Genomic DNA, 27,372 nt, shown 5'->3' with positions numbered 1-27,372 from the left:
GCTGGGCAAGATGGACTCTGGTCTTATGATCCGGAGGCTAAGGCAGAGAGGAATTACCAATTTCTAATGTCTGGAGCTGATTATGTAGCTGATGCTCTGTTTGATCTTTTCAGAGTCAGGAGCAAAATGTCTGCTTATTCCATTTCTGTCCACAGGATGCTATGGATCAGACAGTGGGTGGGGGATTCCTCCTCCAAGGTGACCTTGAGTAAATTACCATTTAAAGGACATTTACTCTTTGGGAAAGGTCTGGATGATCAGTGTGCAGGATCGCAAGCTGAAGTCCTTACCAGACAGCAAACAATAGAGGGTCAAGGTGTAGTAATTTTGGACCTCCAGACAATATTGCCAGCTCTTGGGAGGGCCTTTGGGCCACAGATCATTTCAAGGTTTCAGACAAAGATTTGGAGGGGCCAGTCACCCCCAATCTTCAGGATCTGGCTCTGCAACAGCTCCCATGACACCGTCAGCTGTCAGCCGTCAGTCATCAGTTTTCATTGGAGCGAGGTTATTGGCCTATTGGGAAGCATGTGTGGAGATCACTACAGACTGCTAGCTGCTGCACATTATACAGGAGAGGGTAGAAGCTCAAATTCTTTTGTCCCCTCTCAGACTTTTTTTCTGGACTTACTGGTTGGGAAGCCAGAAAAAGCAGTCAAATTCCAAGCAACAGTGCAAAAGTTGCTGAATCTGGAAGCCATAGAGCCCATACTAGAGGAAGACTCGGGCTTCAGCAGATACTCGGTATATTTCATAGTGCCCAAGAGAGGCTCAGAAGACTGGAGGCCGATTCAAGACCTCAAGGCAGTAAATACCCTGTTTCCAGATAAAGATGGTGAGGTTGGTAATTACATAGAAACATGATGACAGATAAAGACCAAATTGGCCCATCCACAGTAACCATTATCTCTTCCTTTCTCTAAGAGATTCCACGTGCCTATCCCATGCTTTCTTGAATTGATTGCTTCAGTAGTGCCAGGGGGATTTCTCACCTTTCTAGATTTAACGAAGGCCTATTTGCACTTTCCCATTTTTCCAGAACACAGGAAGTTCTTGCATTTCCATGTGCTGGAGCAACGTTTCCAGTCCATGGCCTAACTCTTTGAACTGGCCACAGTGCCATAGACCTTGCAAGGTAAGGTCATCAAACAAGAACATTTTTTTTTTAAGTAAAGACCTCCAGGTCACTTAAAATTATTCAAACGGTGAATCAAGATTACAGACTTTCAGTACCACCAAGGAGAAGTTCTGAGTCTTCTCATGAGAAATAGAAAAAGTGCAAAACATGAATGAGTCTTACAAAAGATGTGACTGTATTAAGTTAGTAGGAATGAATATCAGTAAGAGAGGTAAAAAGGAGGTGTCCAAGAAATAGTCTAGAGGTCACAACATGTAACATATTTTTTAAAAACCAGCATACTTCAGAGAAGTGTATAACACACTGAATAAAACCAAAGGACCTGGGACAAAGATACAGTTGCCCACCTCAGTATCGTTGACTTCAGGAGATCTGCTGAAAATTGAATCTTTGTCTAAAATTTTGGGTTTTATTCTAGATTCCTCACTTTCTTTATCTTCCCAAATTAATAATGTAACAAAAAATGTTTTTTTCAGTCTTAAGATACTTAGAAAAGTTTGCCATCTCTTTTTCAGCAACATTTCACAGTTCTAGTTCAGGCTATTATCTTAGCTCAGTTAGATTATGGCAACTCGCTTTATGTTGGCTTAAGTAAATGTAACTTGTAAAGACTACAATTAATTCAAAACAAGGCGGCCAAATTGATTTATGGCAAATATGACCGTGTACACCCTTATTGAGATCCCTTCACTGGCTTCCTGTTTATTGGAGGATTCAGTTTAAATGTGCTACTGTTATATTTAAAATTCTGTATGGGATCTTTATCCCGTTGGTTCCTGTCTCTTTGAACTCACACAAAAACTCCAACTTTAGGAATTCTCAGAAATCTAAACTTGGCTTTCCTACTGTTAAGGGAATAAAAACTATGACGAATTTTTGTCGATCCTTCTCCTTTTTATTCGTAAAAATTTGGAATGAGCTTCCCTCTACAGTCAGACTTCTCTCATATTTACCACTTTTCCGTAAATCATTGAAGACTTACTTATTTCAGAAATCCATTACTGACTTTCCTTCTTTAAATTAATGATTATAGTTAATGAGATTCTTTGTCCAATTCCGTGTATACTTTTTTTTTTTAATATTCTTTATTCATTTTTAAAACTTCAGTTGTGCATAAAAGATGGTGCATTTACATAAATTAATATCATTACAGCACAATATACATAATAGAATAAAGACAAGACTTATTTTCTCCCACTTTCCAATTTACAAACACCTCATAAAAATACTTGTAATTAACACTTCTATATTTCTTAACAAATGCTAAAACATATCTCCCTCCCCGAATGTGCATGTTTTCCCCAATTTATACAAATAAATCAGTCTGTACAATATTTAGTTAATGGTTCCCAAACTTCCATAAATTTTTTATAATAACCCTTCTGAATGGCCATAAACTTTTCCATTTTAAAGATATAACATAGGGATTCCCACCAGAATGAATAATTTAATCTATCCCAATTTTTCCAATTCTTTAAAATAAGCTGCATAGCAACTCCCGACATTATAAACAAAAGTTTGTTATTTTTTGCCAAAATTTGACTTTTTGCCCTCATAGATGTTCCAAATAAAATGGTATCATATGATAGTACCACTGGATTTTCTAATAAATTATTAACCTGATCCCAAATCGATCTCCAGCATTTTAGTATCAAAGGAAAATAGCATAGTAAATGATCTAACGTCCCAACTTCCAGATGACAATGCCAACATCTATTAGATTTAGAACTATCTACTCTATGCAAACGGACTGGGGTCCAAAATACTCTATGTAATAAGAAAAACCATGTTTGTCTCATAGATGCAGACATTGTACATCTCAACCTCCAAAACCAAATTCGGGCCATTGAGTTGCAGTAATTTGATGCTTTATCTCAATGCTCCAAATGTCACGCAGACCATTTTTTGGTTTCTTATTCAAAAATCCAGATATTAATTTATACCACTGAGCGGCCTGGTGACCCAGGAAGTCTACCTGAAAACATAAGACCAGCAAGCTATTTTGAACCTCCAAATTTTTCCATTCAAGGAACCCTTCCTGAATGGCCTGCTTCAACTGCAACCATTTTGTGTTTTATTAAGACCAAGTTTGCATTTCAATTGTGAAAAATTAAGCAGCTTACCATCAGAAATATCATCATCTAAAGTGCATATGCCTCCAATCATCCAATATTTCCAGATTACCTTAAATCCGCCAATTTTAATCTTGGATACTTTTATTAACATTTTGTTAACCGAGTCGAGCCCACTAGTAGGGATGACTTGGTATATAAACCAAAGTTTGGATTAGATTGGAACAGAAAAGTTTATTAAAAAATTTAACAGGAAGGCAACTCGATTGAGAAATAAGAGATACGTCTTCTTTACTCCGTGAAAAAACGAAAAACCAACGACCTTGTGAGCTAGCATCAGGAGGGAAGGCACTCGTGCATGCGCGTTGCAGTCAATATTAGAGCTTTGAATTCTAAAGTGCCAGTGCACTTTTTCACTGTCCATGCCGGGGCTCCATGGATGACGTCATCCACATGTGAGAATATGCTGCCTGCTTGTCCTAGGATAACACCTGTTAACAGTAAGTGACTGTGCTTTCAAGTACATCCATACCTGGACAAATGGTTAATAAGAGCCCAGTCTGAATATGAAGGCAGGCTGGCTGTTTAAAGAGTGATTCAGCTGCTGCAGAAGCTGGGTTGGGTGGTCAACTTTTGGAAAAATAACCTGGAGCTGACACAGATCTTGGAGTATCTAGAAGTCTAGTTCAACACAAGGGAGAACGAGGTGCTCCGCCCAGAAGCCCACAGAGAAACGTTTCTGCATCAGATATGGGAGTTTCGGAGTGAGACAGCTCTGACAGCCTGGCATTATTTGTAGGTTCTGGGATCAATGGTTGCGACCATAGACGTAGTCCCTTGGACAAGGCTACATTTGCATCCACTCTAGAATGCGTTCCTGTCCTGCTGATACCTGCAGACGGATGCGTTCCAGCAGCAGCTGCCTTGATCAGCGGAAACATATTGCAGTCTAGCCTGGTGGTCTAATTGGAGAGGTTCCTCTTGACATTTCCACATGGGTGATCACATCTCCGCATGGGTGGTCTTGACAGATGCCAGCCTATACAGCTGGTGTGCACATTGTGAAAGGTGACCAGTGATTGATCAACTGCTTGGAACTTCATGACATCTGCCTGGCATTTCAGTTGTTTGGGAGAGCACTGCAGAGTGGTATGAATTTTCTTGGACAATGCAGTGGTGGAAGCCTGTCAGTTGCCAGGGGGGCACCAAGAGTGCTACTGTATGCTTGGAAAACCATATGCTAGTTCAATGGGCGGAGGCCCATCTCTTGATGCTCTTGGAAGCACATGTAGCAGGAGTGGACAATGTGCAAGTGAATTTCCTCAGCCGGAAGACTAGATTGCAGGGAGTGGTCACTGTCTTAGGAAGTCGTTACCTGCATTGTTAGTCGGTGGTATGCCTGACATTTGTTATGATGGCATCGGCAGCCAACAGGAAGGCGATTTGGTTCTTTAGTCTTAGATAAAAACCAGGAACGAAGGCTTGAATGCCCTGGTGCAGGCTTGGCCAATGGCAGGACTTCTTTATGTCTTCTCTTTGTGGCCCAGGGCTAGTGATTTTAGTAGCACCAGATTGGCCAAAGTGCCTGTGGTATGCAGACATGGTCCATCTGCAAAGGGACTAAGGTCTCAGCCTTCCATGTCATTTCAAGACTGCTCATGCAGGGTCCATTTGCCTTTCAGGATCCAGAACACTTAGGTCTTATGGCAGGCTGTTGAGTACGCAGTGCTATGTGCAAAAGCTATTCAGAAGTGGTGTCCACCTTTCTAAAATGTATAAAGAAAGCAACTAGTCACATTTGTGAAAGCCTGGAAGCATTTCCAAGCGTGGTGTACTCAGAGGAGTGAGGACCCAAACTTGGCGCTGATATCTGTGGTGCTTTCCTTCCTGCTGGAAGGGCTGGAAAAAGGCCTAGTGGTGGGAACCTGAAAATTCAAATTTTGGGGCTCTTGTGTTGTGTTTTGGGCCTAAGTTTAATAAGAGCACCGTAGCCACACACCTAGATGTGGCCAGTGTTTGAAGGGCGCTTTGTGTGTCTGTCCTCAGTGCGACAGTCTTTTCTCTGGCTTGGAGTCTTAATCTGGTCCTATGAGCGCTAGCTAGAGCACCCTATGAACCTTTAGAGCAAGCTTCTTTGATGGACCTTACAATCGAAACAGTGTTTTTGGTGGTGATTACCTCAGTCTGACGAGTGTCGGAACTGCAGGCGATTGTCATGCAGAGATTCCTTTCTCAGAATTTCGGTTTCAGGTGTGGTCTTGCACACAGTTCTATCTTTCTTACCGAAAGTGGTTTCTCACTTTCATATCAATCAAGAAGTGCAACTGCCTGCCTTCACTCCTTTGGGATTGAGGAAGAATGATAAGGTGCTGAATTTATTGGATATGCGCAGGGTATTACTTCAGTACGTAGTAGTTATGAATAAATTTCATCTGTAGTATCATCTTTTTGTACTGGCGGGGGCTGCCCATGCAGGCTGCCCAGCCTCAAAACTAACCATTTCAAGATGCATCCATGGGGCCATTCCTTCAGCATATATTGGAATTGGAAAGTGTCCTCCTATATCCGTAAAGGCAGTCCACTAGAAGCATGGATTCCTCATGAGCAATATTTTTAACACTGTCTCTGGAAGAAATCTGCAGAGCAGCCACAAGGTCCTCTCTATACATTCACAAAGTTTTACAGGATGGATCTAGTAGTCAAAATGGACTCCGCATTCGGATTATCCATACTGTCAGCAGGCTCATCTGCCCTGCTCTAGACTCTGGGGATTGCTTTGATATGTCCTGAAGGTTCAGGAATAAACTGTCTGTCGCACTAGAAGGAAAGATTAGATTCTTACCTTGGTAGTCTTCTTTCTAGTAGACAGATACTTTATTCCTGAAGTCTGCCTTCTCAAATATTTATTTGCCTGCTTACTGCCTTGAATGTCCTAGGGAATCTGATATCTTGTTTTTTGCCTTTATCCAGCTTTAACAAGGATAGAGAACGCAACTGCTGCGTTGAAGAATCTAGGGGGTATCTGTAGAATCTCCCACACACTCTTAGTGCAGATTGCACTCAGGTTGATGATTTGGTTGTTTTTACCTTCTTATGTTTGCAAATGGTTAAGTTTTTGATTCATATGCTATATGTTAATAATATGAGCAGAACAGACAGGTCTCTCAGGGAGTATCCCCGTACCCTTCCCTATACTTTTTCCTTTCAGGGCTGACCTTCCAGGGCTTTGGTACAAACTGAGGAATTGGAGGCTAGCCCAGCGGGATGGGAGGTGGAGAAAAAGAATGCTAATAAGGCTCTCTACAAGAATTCTCACAAGAAGGGGTTGACTACCTGAAGGTTCAGGATTAAAAAAGATTACCGAGGTAAGAATCTAATCTTTCCAACCTCTTTGATTGTAATCACAGAAAGTGGTATATGAAATCCTTCGCTCCCTCATTCCCTCTCTCTCATCCTTACCCGAAGCGCAGCGGTTAGCAGTAGGCACAAACTGCTTGCGGTCAGCTCCAGCAGGGCTTTGTCTTTGACACATCACTTCTGACGCATCAGAGGAAAGGCCCTGCCAGGGCTGACTACGAGCAGCCTGTTTTGAAGCTGCCTTCTGCTGCGCTTTGGATAAGGACTTAAGAGAGGGAGGGAGGGAGGGAACGAGGGGGTTTGCGGCTCAAGACCGCTGCTTGTTTCTGCCACTTCGGAGCTTGAGGGAGGAGGGCTTTGCGGCTCAGGACTGCTGCCACACTGGTGCTTCAGTGCGGGGGTGGGGAGGGAATTGAGAGTGTGTGAGACAAGGTTTCTAACAGACTCTCAACCAGAAAAACAGTTATCCAGTATCCACCAATCCCCGTGGGTGCTGGATAACTGAGATTCTATTGTGCATTGCTTTTAGAGATTATTCTATTGAAAATGCAGTTCTTAAATTACTGCTAAATTTAAGCTGTTCTTGTCTAATGAAGATTCTTATACTGTCTTCTTTGGTAGATATATGTGATTGATAGTGCAGACAGGAAAAGGTTTGAAGAAACTGGTCAGGTGAGCAGATTTACTGTCTGTTTTTGTATCCTTGAGAGTTTTGTAATTTCCTTGTAAATATCTGTTTTTTACTTGTGGAGCTGTTTTCAGTTGAGTTAGAGGCTTGTCTGAAGCTGTAAACTCATGTTCTTCAACCTTGCAGGAATGAAAGATTCTAAAATTCCCCAAGCACTTCCATGTGAGAATCAACATGCACTTACCTCCCCCTTGCCAAACTGGGAACTGGGCATCTAAACAACAGATTAAATTTAATGTAGATACCTACCAAATAATACCCATAGCAGTACATTTTAGAGCAGGGGGTGTCAAACTCAGTCCCATAAGGGGCCAAAATCTAAAACACGGGCCAAATTTTTTAATTAAGATATAGTGGCACAGTCAGGCACTTGTGTGGACCGCCATGCTCCAACCTAGCTTTTACACTGGGACTGGGTCCTGCCTGCAAATGGGTACTGAGGCAATGTGGTGAGGAGCTTGGAGCGCCACTGGGACTGGGGCAGCACAGTCAGGTACTTAGATGCGGCAGTTACCGTGGGCCACATAAAATGGCCAGGCGGGCTGGATTCGGCCCCCAGGCCTTGTGTTTGACACGTGTGTTTTAGAGACTGAGTTCTTCTTATATCCTGACTGAGGACTGAGGTTCATTAATGTCATAGTATACCCAAAATTAACCCATTTGAAAATATTGCCTCTTCAAGGAAAATAATCCTAGCTTTAGGTATACAGTGCAAATCAGATTACAGAACTCATTGATGACCTTCCGGAAAGCGGCAAAGACCCTCCTCTTCAACTAAAATTATAACTGCAATCTACCTCTTCACCCCCCTTAAATTCCCCCTTCCTTCTACCCTCTCTTCTTCATTCTTATATTTTAAATCTTTATTCATTTTCAAATATTTCAACAAGTGTATAATAGTCAAACAGAAAATCTTTAACTAATCACTTGACAATCTTATTTAAATTCCTTCAAACATATAAATATAAAAGAATCCCTACCCACCCACCCATATTAATAATAAACAATTATCAATTATTATCTTTCACATTCCCACCCCCCCTATATTTAATCTAATACTAAGGTGTTTAAGATGTCTGATCATTAGAATAATTAATCAATGGCCCCCAAATCTTTTTAAACTTGTGATAATTTCCCTGTTGCATGGCCAGCACTCTCTCCATTTTATAAATATGACATACTGAATTCCACCAAAAAGTATAATTCAATTTAGTGTAATCTTTCCAGTTTCCAGTAATCTGCTGAATGGCAACCCCTGTCAATATTAATAGAAGTTTATTATTATTTGCAGAAATTGGGCTTTTAAATCTCATAGATGTACCAAATAATATAGTATCATATGAAAGGGCAACATGATTTTCTAACAATGAATTAATTTGGGACCAAATTAACTTCCAAAAGGCATTTATATAGGGACAGAAAAATATTAAAGCTCTTCTTCATTGCTGTATAGTCTTTGTACTTAAACTGCTGTATAGTCTTTGTACTGTCCAACTGTACTCCACTGTGAATGTTTGCTTGTAGGCCATTCTGAGCTACTGGGAGGACGGGATAAAAATCAAAATAAATAAAATGAATATTAGGTGTTAACATCCAGGAAAAGGATAATGGCTCCTAACAGACTGAAATCCACAGCTCTGGGTGCAGTAATAGTCTAAAACACAAATAGAATGATGCATTTGATAATTAGAAAACCTGACTAGGAGCCTCATTTCAACTCCTCTGAAGTACATTGATCTCTCCCTTCCTATTGTTTTTTGCCGTAAGTGTCTTATTTACTATCAACAACTTGTATTTCTCTTCCCATTCTTTCCTTTTGTTTTAATATGTTTGTAAGGTTAGTCTTTAATATGTTTTGTAAGATTTAGTCTTTGTCGTTTATTTTGTTGTCCCCTAAAAATTTGTAATTTTTTTTGATGTGTACATCGCTTAGAATTTTGAATAAGTGATCAATCAAAGCTATAATAAACTTGAAACTTGGATTATTTGGAAAGGGATAACGAATAAACCTGAGAATATCATAATACCTCTGTATCAATACATGGTAGCACTGCATGTTAAATATGTGCAGTTTTGGTTGCCCCATCTCAAAGAAGATATAGCAAAGTCAGAGGTTGCCTGCAGCCTTGTAAAGAGCCCCTGGTTCAATTCCTGGTTGGAGCCTTTTGCACTTTGGTTTGCTGAGGAAAAAACCCCAAAACATTTACAGCTCTTGATGGGGAGGTGGGCATCATTATTAAGGGTAAGAGCATAAGAATAGCCAGACTGTGTTGTACCAATGGTCCATCTAGCCCCGTTTCCTATTTCCACAGTGGCTAATCCAGGTCACAAGTACAGTGGAACCTCGGTTTGCAAATAACCTGGTTTGTGAGTGTTTGCAAGACGAGCAAAACACTCCAGCAAACCTTAACTCGCAAAACGAGCACTGTCCCGCTAAATGAGCACCCCCCCTGCTCGAACCGGCATCGCACCCCCCGGCCTGCGAATGCCCTCCCTCCCCCCCCCCCCCGCAAGAACCGCATCGCACCCCTATGCTGGAAGCGGCATCCTCCTGCCCGCCCAACCAAACAAGCTCCTTACCCCATCTGCTGCGTGCCGGTGCCATTTAAGGAAAGATCCCACCTCTTGCCTGGGCTGGGCCTTGAGCATCTGTGCATGCTCAAGGCCTTCTGGCTCTCGTTCTCTGTACACTAGCTGTACACTAGGCAGAAGATTCAACGTAGTATCTAAAATGACACCCAGATCTTTTTCTTGGGTGCTGACTCCTAAGGTGGACCCTAGCATAAGGTTGGATGTGTTGGATTATTTTTCCCAATGTGCATCATTTTGCATTTGTCCAAATTGAAAAATTACAGGAAGACTGGGCAGATGAAATTTATAGTCTTCGTGTTTTGACAGCTTTGTGTCATCTGTCAGTTTAATTACCTCACTTGTTCCAATTTCCAGATCATTTATAAATATATTAAATAGCACTGGCTCCAGTACAGATCCCTGTGGCACTCCACCATTTACCCTCCTTCTTTGAGGAAAATTGGCCATTTAACAGAACATTGCCTCCTATCCCATGACTCTTCAATTTTCTAAGGAATCTCTTATGAGGAACTTTGTCAAAAGCTTTCCAAAAATCTAGATACACTACATCAACTGGCTCACCTTTATCCACATGTTTATTTATACCTGGTGGCCAGATTTGGAGCCCATGATACAGGGTTCTAGAAGGAATCCTGGTACATAGCTCTAACTTAAGGACTATTGCTGCAATGACCAGACCAGGAAGGGGGTTGGTTCTATTAAAATAGGAGAAAAAGGTTTCCAGGAAGTTGTTCCTAGAGGATAATGATGCCAAAACACTGTACTGATTCTAGCAGAGTTGAAGGAAAAATCACTGGACCAAACCCCCCCCCCCAAAAAAAAAAAACATAACAGAACTAGTAAAGTTACAGAGAAGGGCAACAAAAGAATGGGAATGAAACAACTCTCTTAAAGGCTAGGGCTGTTCTATTTGGAAGATTGAGATGGGATGTGACAAAGGTTTCTAAATGCATAAAAGAAAAAAATTAATAAATAAATAAAAAATCTTTCAGATGATAGTAATATCAGGGGACACTCCATAAAATTTACTGGTAGAAGATTTAAAATCAATTTAAGAGGTTTTTTTCCCCCTCATTCAATACACGATTGAGATGTGGAATTTGTTGCCACAGAATGTGGTCAAAGTGAATATTATAGTGGGGGTTTAAAATAGTTTGGTCAAGTTTCTAGAGCTGTGGTTCTCAAACCTGTCCTGGGGGACCTCCAGCCAATTGGGTTTTCAGTATATCCACATGAATATTCTTAACAGTGATTTGCATGCACTGCCTCTTATGCATACAAACCTCTCTCATGAATATTCAATAAGGATCTCCTGAAAACCTGACTGAAGGACAGGTTTGAGAACCACTGTCCTAGAGAAAAGGTACTTTAATAATTATTAGTCAGCCAGGCATAAAGATTGGGAATGAGCAACGGGGAAGAAATCTTCGACTTAAGATTTGTAGGTGGCCACTGTTGGAGAGAAGATGCTAAGCTCTGTAGGTGCAGTGCTCTCTTTTATTTTACCTCTATTTTCAGCCTTTTTCTTCCTTCTCCCAGTCTTCTCTCTTCTCTCCCCAGCTGCAGCCCTCTCTCGGACTTACCGAACCCCAATTTGATCTAAAAATTCCTCCTCCTGTTGGGTCAAAGATGATGAAAATCCACTCACACAAAATAAGTATTTATTTTATTTATTTATTCATTTATTTCGCCCGTCCTCCCAAAGGAGCCCAGAACGGGTTACAAGAGTCCGTTCACAGTATAAGCAGGACAAACTTTGGTGGGAAAAACAAACTTGGTGTACATAGAGGCAGTGGCGTACCTAGGGTATGTGGCACCCGGGGCCCATCATTTTTTGACCCCCCCCCCCCCCTCCATGTAAAAATTTTTTTTTTTTTTTTTTTTTTGCAATAACCATGAAATGGAATAAATGGTCAGAATAGAAACAGGCAGTGAAAATTTTCTTTTATTGAACCTCATATATGTAACCATTATTCCAAACATAACATAACATCAATTATGTCTAAATTGTCATGACATTAGAAGTACATATGGAGTAGTTGCAGGTGATGCTTGGGACAGTTCTGATTGTGTTAGTTCGGTTTTATGTGTTTTTTGAATAGAAGGGTTTTTATTTCTTTTTGAAGGTTTTGCAGTCTGTGGTTGATATCAATTGGTTGTAGAGTTGGGGGTCGAGTGTTGCAGCTCGAATGGCTAGGAGGTTGTCGAACAGTTTTTTTCTTTTGACGTTTTTGGTTGGAGGGTGTGTGAATGGTGCGCGAGTTCTCCTATGTCTGTTTGAAGTGGATTGAATTATTTAGCTGAAGAAATTAGTTCCCCCCCCCCATTCCACACACATTAATTCTCTTCCATTTTTGTTCCCATTATAAAAAAACACTGATAAGTTCCCAGGAAAAAAATACATTAAAATAAGAAGTGAAAACAAAGGCCCCTACAGATGAGAACATAACATAAGAATAGCCTAACTGGATCACACCAATGGTCCATCATGCCCAGTAGCCCATTCTCATGGTAGCCAATAGTGCTGCCCGATTCAGAGAAAAATATTTCATTCGATTCGATTCACCCTGTTGAATCTATTTTTCGATTCGATTCACTGTTAATGATACCGCTTTTTAAGTTTAAACAAAGTACAACAATAAATTTCACAACAACAATAAATTTCACAAAGTACTTAAAAAAAAAATCACATTTTTCCATTAAAGCAGTTCTGGAGACATTTGCTTGAACAGTCTTTTTTCCCAGTCCATAAGCAAGCAATATGAAAAAGATTTCCTTAATTATCTACTCAAACATTTTTGCTATTTACTTTCATTGTACCTAGACTATTATTCAGTAGAAAAAATTTAGTTTGTTCAATCAAGCAGAACATTCACTCATAGAAGTCCAATGTCCACACAGGATTTGATTGAACAAACCAAATTTTTTCTACTGAATAATAGTTTAGGTATACTGAATAGCAAAAATGTTAAAGCCACACAGAAAAGCAGTAAAAGTCAATAGGTTCTCCAAGTGGGAACAACCTGATGTCTCAGCACTTGAGGAAAAGACCACGTAATAATGTTTATAAGATAAATCATATAAATGATTATACTGAAGCAGGGTGTCCTCAGCGTGAGAGGTAAGCGAGAGGAGAGAATTCTCCAGCGCTTTACACAATAAGGCACAGGTTAATCACCCTCTGCCTGCAGTGCCTACCATCATAGGACACCTCAGGTGTGCTCAAATTAATCAATGTGATAAATTAAATAGTAATAAACAATTGGTCAATCACAAGAGTGCAAGATCAAACAGGTTGTTCCCACTCAGAGAACCTATTGACTTTACTGCTTTTCTGTGTGAGTAGATAATTAAGCAAATTTCTGATAGCCTACAGAACTGATTCTCACCTTCCATCCCCAGCCCCCAAGACTTACCAGACCCCCTCTGCCGATGCATTTACTTACTGCCTGAACTGGATATTAAATTGTGGGGAAGAGAGGAGAAATGCGGGGAAAGAGCCAGCCAAAACTAGTATTTGTTGCTGCTGAGTGCCGAGGTCTGCTGCACGAGGTCCGCTCGCTCGCTGCTTGACTCTCCCACTCCTTTCGTTTCTTCCGATGTAATTTACTGTTTTGCAAAACCGGAAGTTACATTAGATGGGAAGAGTCCGGCGGCGTGAAATAGTCCGAACTCGTCGATTCACCTGATTCGAATCAGTGAACCGATTCGAATTGTGAATCGGGCAGCACTAGTAGCCAATCCAGGTCACTAGTACTTGGTGAAAACCCAAAGAGTAGCAACATTCCATGCTACCAATCCAGGGCAAGCAGACGCTTCCCCCATGTCTTAATAACAGACAATGGACTTTTCCTCCAGGAATTTGTCCAAACCTTTCTTAAAACCAGCTACGCTATCTACTTTTAACATAACTTCTGGCCACTTCATTTTTAAGCTTAGATCTTTCCTTCCAAACAGAGACCTTGCTAGATGTCAAATACAGCACAAGGTAACTTCACACGGACTTAACTGTGCAGGAAATGAATCTCCTCATACACCCACCATATAGTGCAAAAATGTGCAAAGGTCTGTTTTTTTCTTTCGATCACTACATAGCCTAATGCCACACAAGCAGCGCTGTTACAAACATATTCTGAAGGTCAATGCTAAGGTTGACAAAGTTTCCTTCCTTGGACCAGAAGGAGATACTGACAAACCACTGGAAGAGATTCTAAAACAACTACCCAGAAATAACACCCAAAGACCCACTCAGTGTGTGGGTCCCCTACCTGGTAAAAGGTTTTTATTCAAAAGATTTATTTGTCATAATAAAGACTGCCTTCATCGTGTACATTCACCTGCAGTTTTTTGGTTTGTTTGTTCTGGATTGTCTTTCACTGCAGAGAGTTGAACCCTGGTTTTTTTCTTTGTTTTGGTTTGCCACTCAGTGTGTGAACCAGTTGAGTGGAGTGGACTAACTGGGGGTGGAAATGGGCCCAGAGTTTGCTCAGCAGAATTTCCCAGACTACCTCTTCCTCTCAACACACTGACATGCTACCACCACCATCAACACTAGGAACACCTCACCGAGTATGCCAGCAATGCTTATAAACTTTATAAAACACATTATTATATTTTCTTATAAAGCATATATTTTAACTGAACTCAGCCTTGCCATTCACAAAAATAGAAAAGTTCCCATTTCAAGCTGTCTCATGTACACTTTTCAAATCTAACATATTGTAATCACAAAACAGAAAATAAAATTATTTTTTCTACCTTTTGTTCTCTGGTCAATATTCAAATCTTGTTGGTCCCAGGCTCTTGTTGTCTTGCTTGCCAGGGTCTCCTTTCTCCGTGCTAACCATCCGTCTGCCATCTCTGTCCTCCCCTTCCGTTTCCCTTCCCTCTCCCGGAGATCTGGCATCTTTCCTTTTTTTTGTCTCCATCCACAGATTCACCTTTTCTCAACTCCCCACCACTCCAGGATCCACCATCTCTCCCTTTCTGTTCCCAACTATCCTCCTATCCAGTATCTCTATCCCACCTCCACACCATCCCCTGTTTCCAAGTTCTCTCCCTTTCTGTTCCTTCCCTCCCTAAATCCCATTATGCACCATCTCTCTCCCACTCCTCTGTTTTTAGACCCATTATTTCTAAGCCCCAAAGTCTGGCATATGCACGTATCTTTGAACCCCCCCTTCCCTCTCTCCCTCTGTGTACTTTTACACCAGGACCCCCCTCCCCCGAAGGTCTGTCCCCCCTCCGAAGGGCTACACCCCACCTCTGAAGGCCTGCACCCCCCCGAAGGACTTTACCTCCCACCCGAAGGTCTGTCCCCCTCTGAAGGCCTAAACCCCACCCCTGAAGGCCTGCACCCTCCCCGAAGGATTGTACCCCCCACCCGAAGGTCTGTCCCCCCCTGAAGGCCTGCACCCATCCCGAAGGCCTGCACCCCCCCTGAAGGCCTGCACCCCCCCTGAAGGCCTGCAACCCCCTGAAGGCCTGCACCCCCCCTGAAGGTCTGTACCTCCTGAAGGCCTGCACCCCCCCTGAAGGCCTGCACCCCCCTGAAGGCCTGCACCCCCCCTGAAGGCCTGCACCCCCCTGAAGGCCTGCACCCCCCCCGAAGGTCTGTACCTCCTGAAGACCTGCACCCCCCCTGAAGGCCTGCACCCCCCTGAAGGCCTGCACCCCCCCTGAAGGCCTGCACCCCCCCTGAAGGCCTGCAACCCCCTGAAGGCCTGCACCCCCCCTGAAGGCCTGCACCCCCCCTGAAGGCCTGCACCCCCCCGAAGGTCTGTACCTCCTGAAGACCTGCACCCCCCCTGAAGGCCTGCACCCCCCTGAAGGCCTGCACCCCCCCTGAAGGCCTGCACCCCCCCGAAGGTCTGTACCTCCTGAAGGCCTGCACCACCCTGAAAGCCTGCACTCCCCCTGAAGGCCTGCACCCCCCCCCCCCCGAAGGTCTGTACCTCCTGAAGGCCTGCACCCCCCCTGAAGGCCTGCACCCCCCTGAAGGCCTGCACCCCCCTGGAGGCCTGCACCCTCCCGAAGGTCTGTACCTCCTGAAGGCCTGCACCCCCCTGAAGGCCTGCACCCCCCTGGAGGCCTGCACCCCCCCGAAGGTCTGTACCTCCTGAAGGCCTGCACCCCCCCTGAAGGCCTGCACCCCCCTGAAGGCCTGCACCCCTCCGAAGGTCTGTACCTCCTGAAGGCCTGCACCCCCCTGAAGGCCTGCACCCCCCTGGAGGCCTGCACCCCCCCCGAAGGTCTGTACCTCCTGAAGGCCTGCACCCCCCCGAAGGCCTGCACCCCCCCGAAGGTCTGTACCTCCTGAAGGCCTGCACCCCCCTGAAGGCCTGCACCCCCCTGGAGGCCTGCACCCCCACCCGAAGGTCTGTACCTCCTGAAGGCCTGCACCCCCCCTGAAGGCCTGCACCCCCCCTAAGGTCTGTACCTCCTGAAGGCCTGCACCCCCCTGAAGGCCTGCACCCCCCCCGAAGGTCTGTACCTCCTGAAGGCCTGCACCCCCCCTGAAGGCCTGCACCCCCCTGAAGGCCTGCACCCCCCCCGAAGGTCTGTACCTCCTGAAGGCCTGCACCCCCCTGAAGGCCTGCACCCCCCTGGAGGCCTGCACCCCCCCCGAAGGTCTGTACCTCCTGAAGGCCTGCATCCCCCCTGAAGGCCTGCACCCCCCCGAAGGTCTGTACCTCCTGAAGGCCTGCACCCCCCTGAAGGCCTGCACCCCTCCTGAAGGCCTGCACCCCCCTGAAGGCCTGCACCCCCCCTGAAGGCCTGCACCCCCCTGAAGGCCTGCACCCCCCCGAAGGTCTGTACCTCCTGAAGGCCCTGCACCCCCCCCCGAAGGCCTGCACCCACCCCCGAAGGTCTGTACCTCCTGAAGGCCTGCACCCCCCCTGAAGGCCTCCACCCCCCCTGAAGGCCACCCCCTGAAGGCCTGCACCCCCCCTGAAGGCCTGCACCCCCCCACCCGAAGATCTGTCCCCCCCCTGAAAGCCTACACCCCCCCCCCCCGAAGGTCTTTACCTCCCACCCAAAGGTCTGTCCCCCCCTTAAGACCTACACTTCCCTCTTAAGGCCTACACCCCACCCCTTAAGGCCTACACCCCCCATCTAGTACTGTCTAATGCAATTAGGTACGGGTCAGGAGGCCAGAGGGGAAGCAGGGCATTGCAGCAATTCCCAACTGACCCTACCCCCTCGCCCTCTAAAGCAGGAGCCGGCTAGCAAGAGGAAGTTGCTGATCCTGCTTTGGGGGGGAGGGTCAGTTGATGATTCGGGAGGCCGATTTTGGGGTTTTAAAAAAATTGATTCGGGCAGAAAAAAAAAATAACAATAAAACCACCGCCAAGCAGCCCAGCGATACTCACCCTCAGTTCCTGCCTTAATTGCAGTGTCCCACGTGGCTCGGGCTCCCTTTCTTGCTTCCACCCAGCCGGAAACCGGAAGTTGCTGACCAAGCTCCGACGGCGACGGGGGGTGTGGCCGTGGGGGAATGGAAGTTAAGAGAGAGGGCTCAGGCAGGATCACTTCGGGGACTCGCGGAAGCCTTGGAGTTGGGCCATAGCAGGGAAGTTCCCGGGCCATGACTCCAAGGCTTGAGCACCCCTAATGAGCTGGTACCCGGGGCGGCCCCCCCCCCTAGGTACACCACTGCATAGAGGTATAAATTTCAGCTTTTACAGTATAGTCATACAGATTTGGAGATATAGACTTAGTAGGTGAGTGGATTTTCAAAGACCTGGCCACAGACTTCACATCCTGCTGTCAGCTTGATTGTTCTGAGAACAGCCTCTCTAAGCATCTGGGTATCAAGATTTTTGGCTCCCATCATCATTTTTTGTCCATTTTCTGTTTTAATTTATAGACATATTCTAACTTGAACAAGAGAAGGGGGCAGGGGTTTATTTAGTATGTACTGTATATACTCGAATATAAACTCAGATTTTGGGGCCAAAAAAATGGCGCAAAAATGGGGGTCTTGGATTATATTCAGGTCAGCGCTAACCCGCTTCCCTTCCAAACGTGTTGCAGGCCTCTTCCGGGCCTGCCATGAGGCCTGGTGGGTCCAGCGGTTGGCTGGGACAGGAGAGATTCCTTGCCCAACTCTAATAACTTTTACCTCCCTCCCCCGCATACCTTTCAGCTGGGACAGGAGGTGGGAGGGATCCCTCCTGTCCCGGCCTACTGCTGGACCACCAAGACTTACAGCAGGCTAGTGGAGGCCTCTGCAAGGCATCGGGAGGAGGGGGGATAGGGGATAGGGTACAGAATCTGGCAGGGAGGGAGGGAGGTTGGGGATCAAAGACAGGCAGGGGAGTGAGTGAGGGGGCTGGATGCAGAGCAGCAAGGGAGGGGGAACAGGGTACAGAGCCTGGCAAGGCAAAGCACTGCACTTGAATATTAACACCCCTCTCCAACCCCAGTTTATATTCGAGTCAACCTTTTTTCCTCTTTTTGGGGGGGAAAAGGGTTACCTTGGTTTATATTAGGGTCGGTTTATATTCAAGTATATACAGTAAACCTTTGAATTGCTGTTGGTTAGTGAAAGACCATGCACAGTTATTTTCAAGCCTTATCTGCTTTTTTATTTAATGGTACAGGAACTAGCAGAACTGTTGGATGAAGAGAAACTGAGTGGAGTCCCTGTACTGATCTTTGCTAACAAGCAGGATCTGTTCACGGCATCACCCGCCTCAGAGATTGCTGAGGGATTGAATCTACACACAATCCGGGATCGAGTCTGGCAGATCCAGTCATGTTCAGCTCTCACGGGAGAGGGAGTGCAGGTAATGGAAGAAAATGAAGAGAACCTTCTGACCAACTGAGACAGTAAGGTATTGTGTTAGGTAATACAGGAATTCCAGTGGCCAATCCAGAGTTCTCAACCCTCTTCTTCAGGTACATTGGAAGGGGCAAGTTCAAATTAGGAGCCATGCCATTGGAATGGGACCCTATTCTGTTCAGAGTACGAGTTGGCTTGGTGTTGGACCTGCAGTTCCCTGCCGAAAATAATTTGCTTGTATGGCCTTTTAAAAACAGATCTTTAGTTCTACTGTTTAACCCAAAATTCTCCCTAAGTTTTGTTTTAGATTTCATAAGTAATCATGCATTGTGTTCCTGTAATTTTCAGAGCATTAAAACAGTAGCTGAAAATTGTTTCTTTTTAATTTATTGCTACATTGAAAAAAGAACAGAGACTTGCCTGATGGCTTGGTGGATAGTTCTAGTTTGATTCCCAAATTATGTCTTCTGCATTTCAGGTTGATAGAGGTTGGGGATGCTGTGGAGGTAGCGTTTATAGCACTTTGTAGGGGTAGAGAGAGAGAGTCATGGCCATCAGTAAGACTGATGGCCTGCTGTATTTAGAGCCCATGATATAGGGTTCCAGAACGAGCAGTAGCTCCCATCGTCAGAACTGTTTCAGCAATATTTAAACTAGGAACAGTGGTCCCTAGGTAGTTTTGCATGAAACCACATGATGCCAGAATCCCAGCACTCACTCACATTGGGAGCATGGCACCAAGGTCACCAGTGTCCTTGAAGTGCCCTCGATGTGATAGCTGCTTCTATTCCTTTGAAGAGGGTGCAACATCCTGTACAGACCCAAGACTCCAATTCCGATTTGCATCAAGTGACTCAAGAGGATGTGATCACTCCTACCGTGATGCCTTTATTGATGGCAGCCTTTGAAGTGCCATTTGTAGAGTGAATAGAGTGCTTCTTTAATTGAAGCAATGCTGCAGCTTTGACATTGTCAATATTGAGGGCAGGGGTGATACAGTCAGTGCTCAAGACCCATGCCTTGGCTGAAATAGGTTCATCAACACCAAGGCCCGAAGAAAGCTCTGAATTGAGGTAGGCTGCACCTGTGTTCATTGCTAGTGCATCAGGGAGGAAGCCTCCCAAAACACCCAAAAAACTAGGGATGAGGTTTTGTCTGTCTCCATAAGACCATAGCCTCAGTTCCTGTATCTGTCCCAGATGGCCTACTTGTAGAAGGGAGGATAGGTGTCCTTTAGAGCTAGAGAACATAGCCACTCTCCTTTTTGAAGAAGTGGAATGAAGGAGCCTAAAAAAAACATCCTGAACTTTTGTTTGGTGGATTATGCATAAAAGTTTGTGCGAGGCTGCAGATTTGCAGACTTTTTCACAAAAGGTGTAATGCGCATCCAAGCAGGTAAAAGCTAAAATGCTGGGTGTTTTCAAGCCTTTGTGCACGTAGATCTCTGTCTGTGACAAAAAAAAATTTCAGACTTCATACATCAGCCTCCTAAAGGAATAGATGCTGTTTGAAAGCCATGGTTACAGCTGTGAGCTGAGAGCAAGGGCTAAGTGCTGTAAATCTCTGTTTTCTGATAGGAAAGGAACCGTGAGAAAAACAGCACCTTGTCTCCCAGCAGATTTTTGCTATAAGAGGCCAAGAAAGCTGACTTTGAGCGCAGCAGGGTTAACTCCATCCCTGCTGGAGAAAACAAGAGTTTCTAGATTTGCAAGCAAGTCAGTGTTACATGTATTAGTGTTAAATGAAAAATATAGGGTCCTCTATTCAAAAGGATTTCCCGGGCAGGAGAGGATACCCAGCAGCACTTAGCCAGTCAGTGCCACTGGATATCTATCCCCTGTGACTGCTGCAGCACTGTCCAGACAGAGCCAGGGTAGTCTCGGAAGCTAGGCAGGCAATGTTAAATACTGGTGCCTGCATAGCAAACTGGGCAAATAGGACTATTTAAATAGCAGTCCTAACTTTGCCTGGTTATGCAGGTACAGCACTGAATAAGGATCATATACCCACATGACTTCTAAGGGGTCACCACCAATGCTGGTGCCTGCCATTGAATATCTGGGTCAAAGGGAGCCAGAGGCGGTTAGCATTAAAAAAGAAAAACATTCCACCGCCAATGGCTGAATATTAACCTGATGCTTTCTTTCTCCCTGCTTCTTGTATGCAGATTTTGCATTCATTGTGAATCTTGGTTAATAGGCTTCTTAGTTTGTCAGCACTGGGTTTGAGGTTGAGCAGGCTCCCCAGTAACAGTGGGTGGAGTATTTGTCCTGAAGAAAGTGAGAACCTGATTAATGGGTGGGCAGTTACCAGGAAAGGGACATGTAGGCAGATGCAGTGCCTGTGGGGATCGTTAGATGGCTAATGAGTGGCGCAGCGGTTAAAGCTACAGCCTCGGCACCCTGAGGTTGTGGGTTCAAACCCACGTTGCTCCTTGTCACTTAATCCCTCCATTTCCCCAGGTACATTAGAGAGATTGTGAACCCACCAGTACAGCCAGGAAAAATGCTTGAGTACCTCTGAGCTCTCTTGGGAGAACGGTATAGAAAATTGAATGAGTGAATAAATAAATAAATGTTAGGGATAGTGCAGAAGTACTACATGGCAATGTACAAAATCTGTTTATTTTCCAGTGTCCAGTGTAGCATGGGACAGTGTGGAGCTGCATGATTCATTCCAGTCATAGCTCCTTTCTATTCTCAACCAATGTACAGGCAGTCCCCAGGTTAAGATTGAGTTACGTTTTAGAGAATGACACGGTGACAAAATTTATCACCGTTCCCATCCCCACGGATAACCGCGGGAAATAATCCCATGTCATTTTTTAGTGTCTATTTCAACCTCAGTCCTTCTACACCAGCATTCTTCAAAGCAAAGCTTGCAGGTCAGTGGTTGTGGCCATTCATACTCTGATTCTTATGTGAGCCAAGGATAATGAAGACATTGTGACATCACTGATGTGATTGGCTCTTAGGCACTGGTGGAATGAGGCATTATGACATCACAATATCTGCTCTGGATACCAGAGACTGTCATTCTTTAGTGTCTATTTCAACCTCAGTCCTTCTACACCAGCATTCTTCAAAGCAAAGCTTGCGGGTCAATGGTTGTGGCCATTCATACTCTGATTCTTCCCTCTCTCCTTAAAGAATGACATGAAGATGGTTTCCCGCGGTTATTCGCGGGGACGGGAACGGTGATGAATTTTGTCACCGTGTCATTCTCTATTACATTTTTAAAGCTGTTCTTGAGTCGGATTTGTATGTGTAACTCAGAACTTGTAGATTTTAAGATTCTTGCTGCTCCCAGCTGACAAAAGGGCCAACTGTCCGCTCCAGTGTTCCCTCTAAGGTACAGCATGCACAACCAAACACTGTTCTTAATTTGGCCATTCATCATTCTTGAATCTGCTACAGGAGAAGTGTAGGACTCTATGCTAATGGAAACACTGCTTGGTGAAATCAAATGAAGCAGCAACCACATTCTCCAAAACCCACCCAAAACTTACTCCACCTACCTATACACCACAATAGCCCTTATAGCCTGCAGGTGTCATCTTAATGTAGGTACAGTAGGTTTTGGAGGACTCGCCACACAATATAAGCAAGATATAGTGACATCTGTACCTGGAACTTTTAATGTGAAATTCACAGCAGTAACCTCTGATCTCTTGGTTCAAATGTTTGTTAACATCTGAAGCTGCTTGGGATGAGAACTTTTCAGCACCCCCTCGTAATACAGGCTAGAATGTACACTTCTCCCTCCGTATCCACGGGGGTTAGGTGCAGAGCCAGACCGCGAAGTGTGAAAAACCGCGAATAACTTCTCGGCCGGCTCTGACCTGCCCCTGTCTCCCTCCCGGCATCCCGGACCTTATCTGGTGGTCTAGTGGGCTTTTGGGGCAATCGCTCCTGCCCCGTGCAGATCACTCATAGGAAATGGCTGCCATGAGCTCCCGTAGTCTCTCGAGAGACTACGGGAGCTCATGGCAGCCATTTCCTATGAGTGATCTACATAGGGCAGGAGCGTAGGAAGATCACTCCTGCCCTGAAAACCCGCTAGACCACCAGGTAAGGCGAAAAAATAGGTGAAAAAATTAAAATCGGGCCCCCCCCCCAAAAAAAAAATCGCTAATAACCGAATCTGCGGATGCTGAAACCATGGATTCGGAGGGAGAAATGTACTATTTTTTAACATCTTTGGGTGGTGGGAGGGGGTCGGTGACCACTGGAGGAATAAGGGAGGGTCATACCTTAATGCATTTAGATGCTTTTAACACAGGTCTAGCACCAAACATCTAAAAGCCCAGGACATTTTGTTAAAGGTTTGATTATGCCTGACGAGCGTCCAAGTCTTAAGCCTGCCCAAAACATGCCTCTAACACGCCCCCTTAAGATTTGGACGGACTGCAGACAAAGCAACCAGAAAGATGTCTAGAACGTGTGTTTTGAGAACGCCCACGTAGATGTTTTGACTAATAAGCTGTCGTTTAGACATCTGTCTTTTTTGAAAATGAGCCCCTTGAATATTGGATGAAAAAGTCCCTAGGGCCTTTGGATTATGTGCTCAAAGCACACAACTTTTCACCCTTCCTTTTAATAGTGCGTTGTCATTTTTTTGTTCTTTTTTTATACATTTGATGCAGTTGGCCTCCCAGCCATGGTAAATCGCACAATAAAGTCTGTTTTATTATTCTTGCCTACAGAGTGCACTTTCTTTAGTGGAGCTCCATAATGACAGCAAACAGTTTAATAATTATAAATTTGGTTTATGGCTAAATTAGCTAGGAGATAGTATGCATGTTTATTGTTTTGCAGTGCTGTATTATTTATGGGATCAGTGTACTGAATAGAGGTATGTGTCAGCAGATATTTATTACTTTAAGCTGTCTCAGCTGTTCTGGTGCAGCCAATAAACCCACATTCAAAATGAATGAGGGACTGTGTGTGCCATCTATACCGTGATGGTAGGAAATCAGATTACTGCTTCAGATATGTGCTACAGAGGCAGAAATATCTTTTTAACTGCAGGAATAGTTCATAACCTTTACAAGCTGTGAACCAGACAGGACCCTGTTTACTAGAGATTTCAGTATAGACCCTTCACACTAAGCATTTATTTTTACTTACAAAATACAAAAAAAAATCCCAAACATTCCAAGGTCCTACGAACTATGACTATTAATGCGGGCATGAAAAAAATAGATGATTTTTATAGCTAGATACTATGTTTGGGTTTGGGAGGAAGAGTAGCACAAGTTTCCTCCATGAGATCTGGTATCGGGAGCCTTCATTCACAGCTGCCCAGCAAGTCCCTATTTGCTATCCCTTTCCTACTTACTTTAATCCTATCATTGCACTGGCAGTCAATGATCATGAGCAGGGGTAAGCAATTCCGGTCCTCGAGAGCCACAAGCAGATCAGGTTTTCAGGACATCCGCAATAAATATGCATGAGATAGATTTGCATCTCAAGGAGGCAATGCATGCAAATCCATCTCATATTCATTGTGGATATCCTGAAAACCTGACCTGCCTTTAGTTCTTGAGGACCGGAATTGCCTACTTCTGATCATGGATCCTAGATGTTGTCATGCTGCAGTAACTAACTGCTACCTCCACACTTGCAGGGATCTGAAAGTCCCTCCTTGAGGGCCGCAATCCAGTCGGGTTTCAGGATTTCCCCAATGAATATACATTGAAAGCAGTGCATGCACATAGATCTCATGCATATTCATTGGGGAAATCCTGAAAACCCGACTGGATTGCGGCCCTCAAGGAGGGACTTTGAGACCCCTGCTCCACAGCATCCCAGAGATGAAGATTTTCAGAAGACAATGATAGGAGAGATGAGCATCCTTGTAAACCAAACGGAGATATAAAGAATACCCTTACTGACTTAAATCATGAGCAAAGGATGCCTGCACTCAAGCTTATCACTTTTTATTTATTCAATTTTCTATACCGTTCTCCCAAGGGAGCCCAGAACGGTTTACTTGAATTTATTCAGGTGCTTAAGCATTTTTCCCTGTCTGTCCCGGTAGGCTCACAATCTATCTAATGTACCTGGGGCAACGGGGCGATTAAGTGACTTGCCCAGGATCACAAGGAGCAGTCTGGGTTTGAACCCACAACCTCAGGTTGCTGAGGCTATAGCTTTAACCACTGCGCCACACTCTCCCCTCGATGTGTTTGCCATATAACGTTTTCCTTTTAGTCTGATTGTACGCTGCTGTTTCATTGATTTGACCATTCTCCTCTGTTTTCTGTCTTTCTTCAGGATGGCATGAACTGGGTCTGCAAAAATGTCAATGCAAAGAAGAAATAAATCCACACGCTGCTGAAAGATTTCAGAGCAGAAGGACAGTTCTGTCCCAAGAACACTGATTTGCTGCTTTCTGACCAAATTTCTTTCTATCCAAGTACGAGCTCCAGCTGTTTCAAAGGGAGGAGAAGGTTAAATGCGTAATGTGCGACTCTTTGACACCCAGGAATGGATCACCACTGACTCAATAAAGGCATTCACACTATGTTGACCTGCAGTAACTGAAATAGAGTACTATTCACAGTCACCCAGTATTTGATTGCAAAGTAGAACACTATACTGTAAACGATTAAATGCAGCTTGCATCGTCCAGGCTGGCTGCACAGAATTCAATTTGGTCAAATTCCCTGTTCATAAATCACCAGCCCTATATAGTCAAGTCTCAAGTTTTCAGCAGGCCTTTTGACTAATGAGTTATGCTGACGTCAACTGGCACAGTTAAGTCAAATAACACTGATAGGACTCAGTGAATTATCAGATTGAAACTGTTCCCAGGTCTACATCTTTACAGGTATGTGGTTTAGTTCAGTTAGGAAGACATGTTGGTACAGCAGTTGTTCACACCAAGTCTGAATCAGTAGAACAGTTGACATGGTTTGAAGCCTAAAAGGAGAAAGAAAAAATAAAACCCTGTAGTCTTTAAATGATCCCACCATAAATATGTCCTTGAATGTACATTCAAGGAGTTTAAAGCATTTCTCATCTTGCTTTTTCCATGTGATTATGTTTCAAATGAATTTAGTGGGACAATTGACAAATGTCGCAGATCAGATTGTCTGGACTCCCCGTGGTTATGTGTATTTTGGGGAGACATTTTAGAAACCCTCATGGTTTTTCTCTGGCATTAGCAGTATATTCCATGATAGATTGTATTATCCCAGGACAAGCAGGCAGCATATTCTTTACGCATGGGTGACGTCACCGACGGAGCCCACGGTACGGACCTTTTTACTAGAAAGTTCTAGTTGGCCGCACCGCGCGTGCGCGAGTGCCTTCCCGCCCGACGGAGGAGTGCGTGGTCCCCAGTTTCTTCATTTCCGCGGAGCGAAGAAGACGTGTGTTTTTTCAACAGAGTTGAAATCCTCCTTTTGCCTTCCCGCTCGCGTTATTTTTTTCGGTTTTTCACCTTCGGGTACTTTTTTCTTCCCAATTCCAAAAAAAAAAAAAAACAAAAACCTTTCTTTTGTTTAATTTTTTCGTTCCTACCCCGGCGGGGCCTATTGCCACGATCCAGGCCTCGGGGTTTGATTTTGCGGAGGCCGTGTTTCCATTCATGCCCCCGCAACCAGGCTTTAAGAAGTGCCAGCGGTGTGCACGCCCGATCTCCCTCACTGACCCACACAATTGGTGCTTGCAGTGTCTGGGACCAGAGCATCGGGCGGACTCCTGCACCCGCTGTGCCACTCTTAAAAAGCGCACGTTGAAGAATCGTCAAATCCAACAGAATTTACTTTTCGGCACCGGCCCGTCTATGGATTCGACATCTTCATCTGCGGCACCGTCGAAATCGACACCGACCACTTCGACGCCGCCTGAGACGACGTCGGCGCCTCCGGCGCCAGGTAAGCCGGCTAAGAAGCCTTCCACCCTTGAGCGCCCTCCCACCTCGGGGACGGCACCAGTCCTCTCGGCTCCACGCCGGGCCAAGAAACGCTCCACTCCGATATCGGTGAGTGCCTCGTCATCGGCTCCCTCATCGCCGGAGTGTAGAGCGGCACCCAAGGAACCAAAAAAGAAAAAAGTGGTTCCGGTGCCTCCCCTGGATGACCGCATTGCGGCCATCCTCCAGGACAAGTTGCAAGAGCAACTCCACCAGCAACTTCAGCAGCTCTTACCATCTATCTTGGCACCGCTGCTCTCGGTACCAGACCGGCCCGAGCCCCGCACCGTCCAACCGGTATCCACTCCATTGGTACCTATGGACTCTTCCATGCCCATTCTCTCGGCACCGCACGAGCCAGTCGCCTTAACGACGACGGATCCTCCTCGGGACCGAGCAGGACACCGGTCTTCCCATGACCCGGACCGGCACCGGTCTTCCCAAGACCCAGACCGGCACCGTTCTTCCCGGGATCGGGACAGACACAGGTCTACATCGCCAGGGAATGTCTCGGTACGCTCAGGCAAGTCTTTGTCTAAGACTCACCATGCCGACCCGTCCACTCCGGTCTCTCGACACGCAACCACCGATGTCAGAGACCCGGACCTATGGGAAGAATCCCCCCCCGGTACCGAGGAGGATGCATCGTCGTCGGACGAAGAGCCTTCCGCACCCGAGACCACTTCCAAACCTGAACAATCTTCCTTCTCTAAATTTCTCAGGGAGTTGTCAGGGGCTTTGTCTTTGCCATTGGAATCTGACTCCAAAAAGTCACAAGCTTTCCTGGAGGCTCTGGATTTCGATCAACCTCCCA

At 45.0% G+C, this 27,372-nt stretch overlaps 1 protein-coding gene across 2 annotated transcripts in view; it reads left to right on the top strand.

Annotated features, from left to right (window-relative positions):
- Positions 1-25,888, top strand: part of ARL3 (ADP ribosylation factor like GTPase 3) — a 93,434-nt gene extending 67,546 nt beyond the window's left edge. The window contains exons 4-6 of one of the 2 annotated variants that reach the window (XM_033941113.1): positions 7,189-7,239; positions 18,454-18,639; positions 24,914-25,888. In XM_033941113.1, the coding sequence (XP_033797004.1) occupies positions 7,189-7,239; positions 18,454-18,639; positions 24,914-24,961 (285 nt within the window). In that variant the 3' untranslated portion in view covers positions 24,962-25,888. The remainder of the gene's footprint in view (positions 1-7,188; positions 7,240-18,453; positions 18,640-24,913) is intronic. The other variant, XM_033941114.1, reaches the window with a different exon arrangement.
- Positions 25,889-27,372: the final 1,484 nt, after the last annotated feature.

The sequence above is a fragment of the Geotrypetes seraphini genome, chromosome 4, assembly GCF_902459505.1.
Source record: "Geotrypetes seraphini chromosome 4, aGeoSer1.1, whole genome shotgun sequence".
NCBI classification, from domain to species: domain Eukaryota; kingdom Metazoa; phylum Chordata; class Amphibia; order Gymnophiona; family Dermophiidae; genus Geotrypetes; species Geotrypetes seraphini.
The sequence above is the reverse complement of the archived record's forward strand: the minus strand, read 5'-3'. Positions and strand labels throughout refer to the sequence as shown.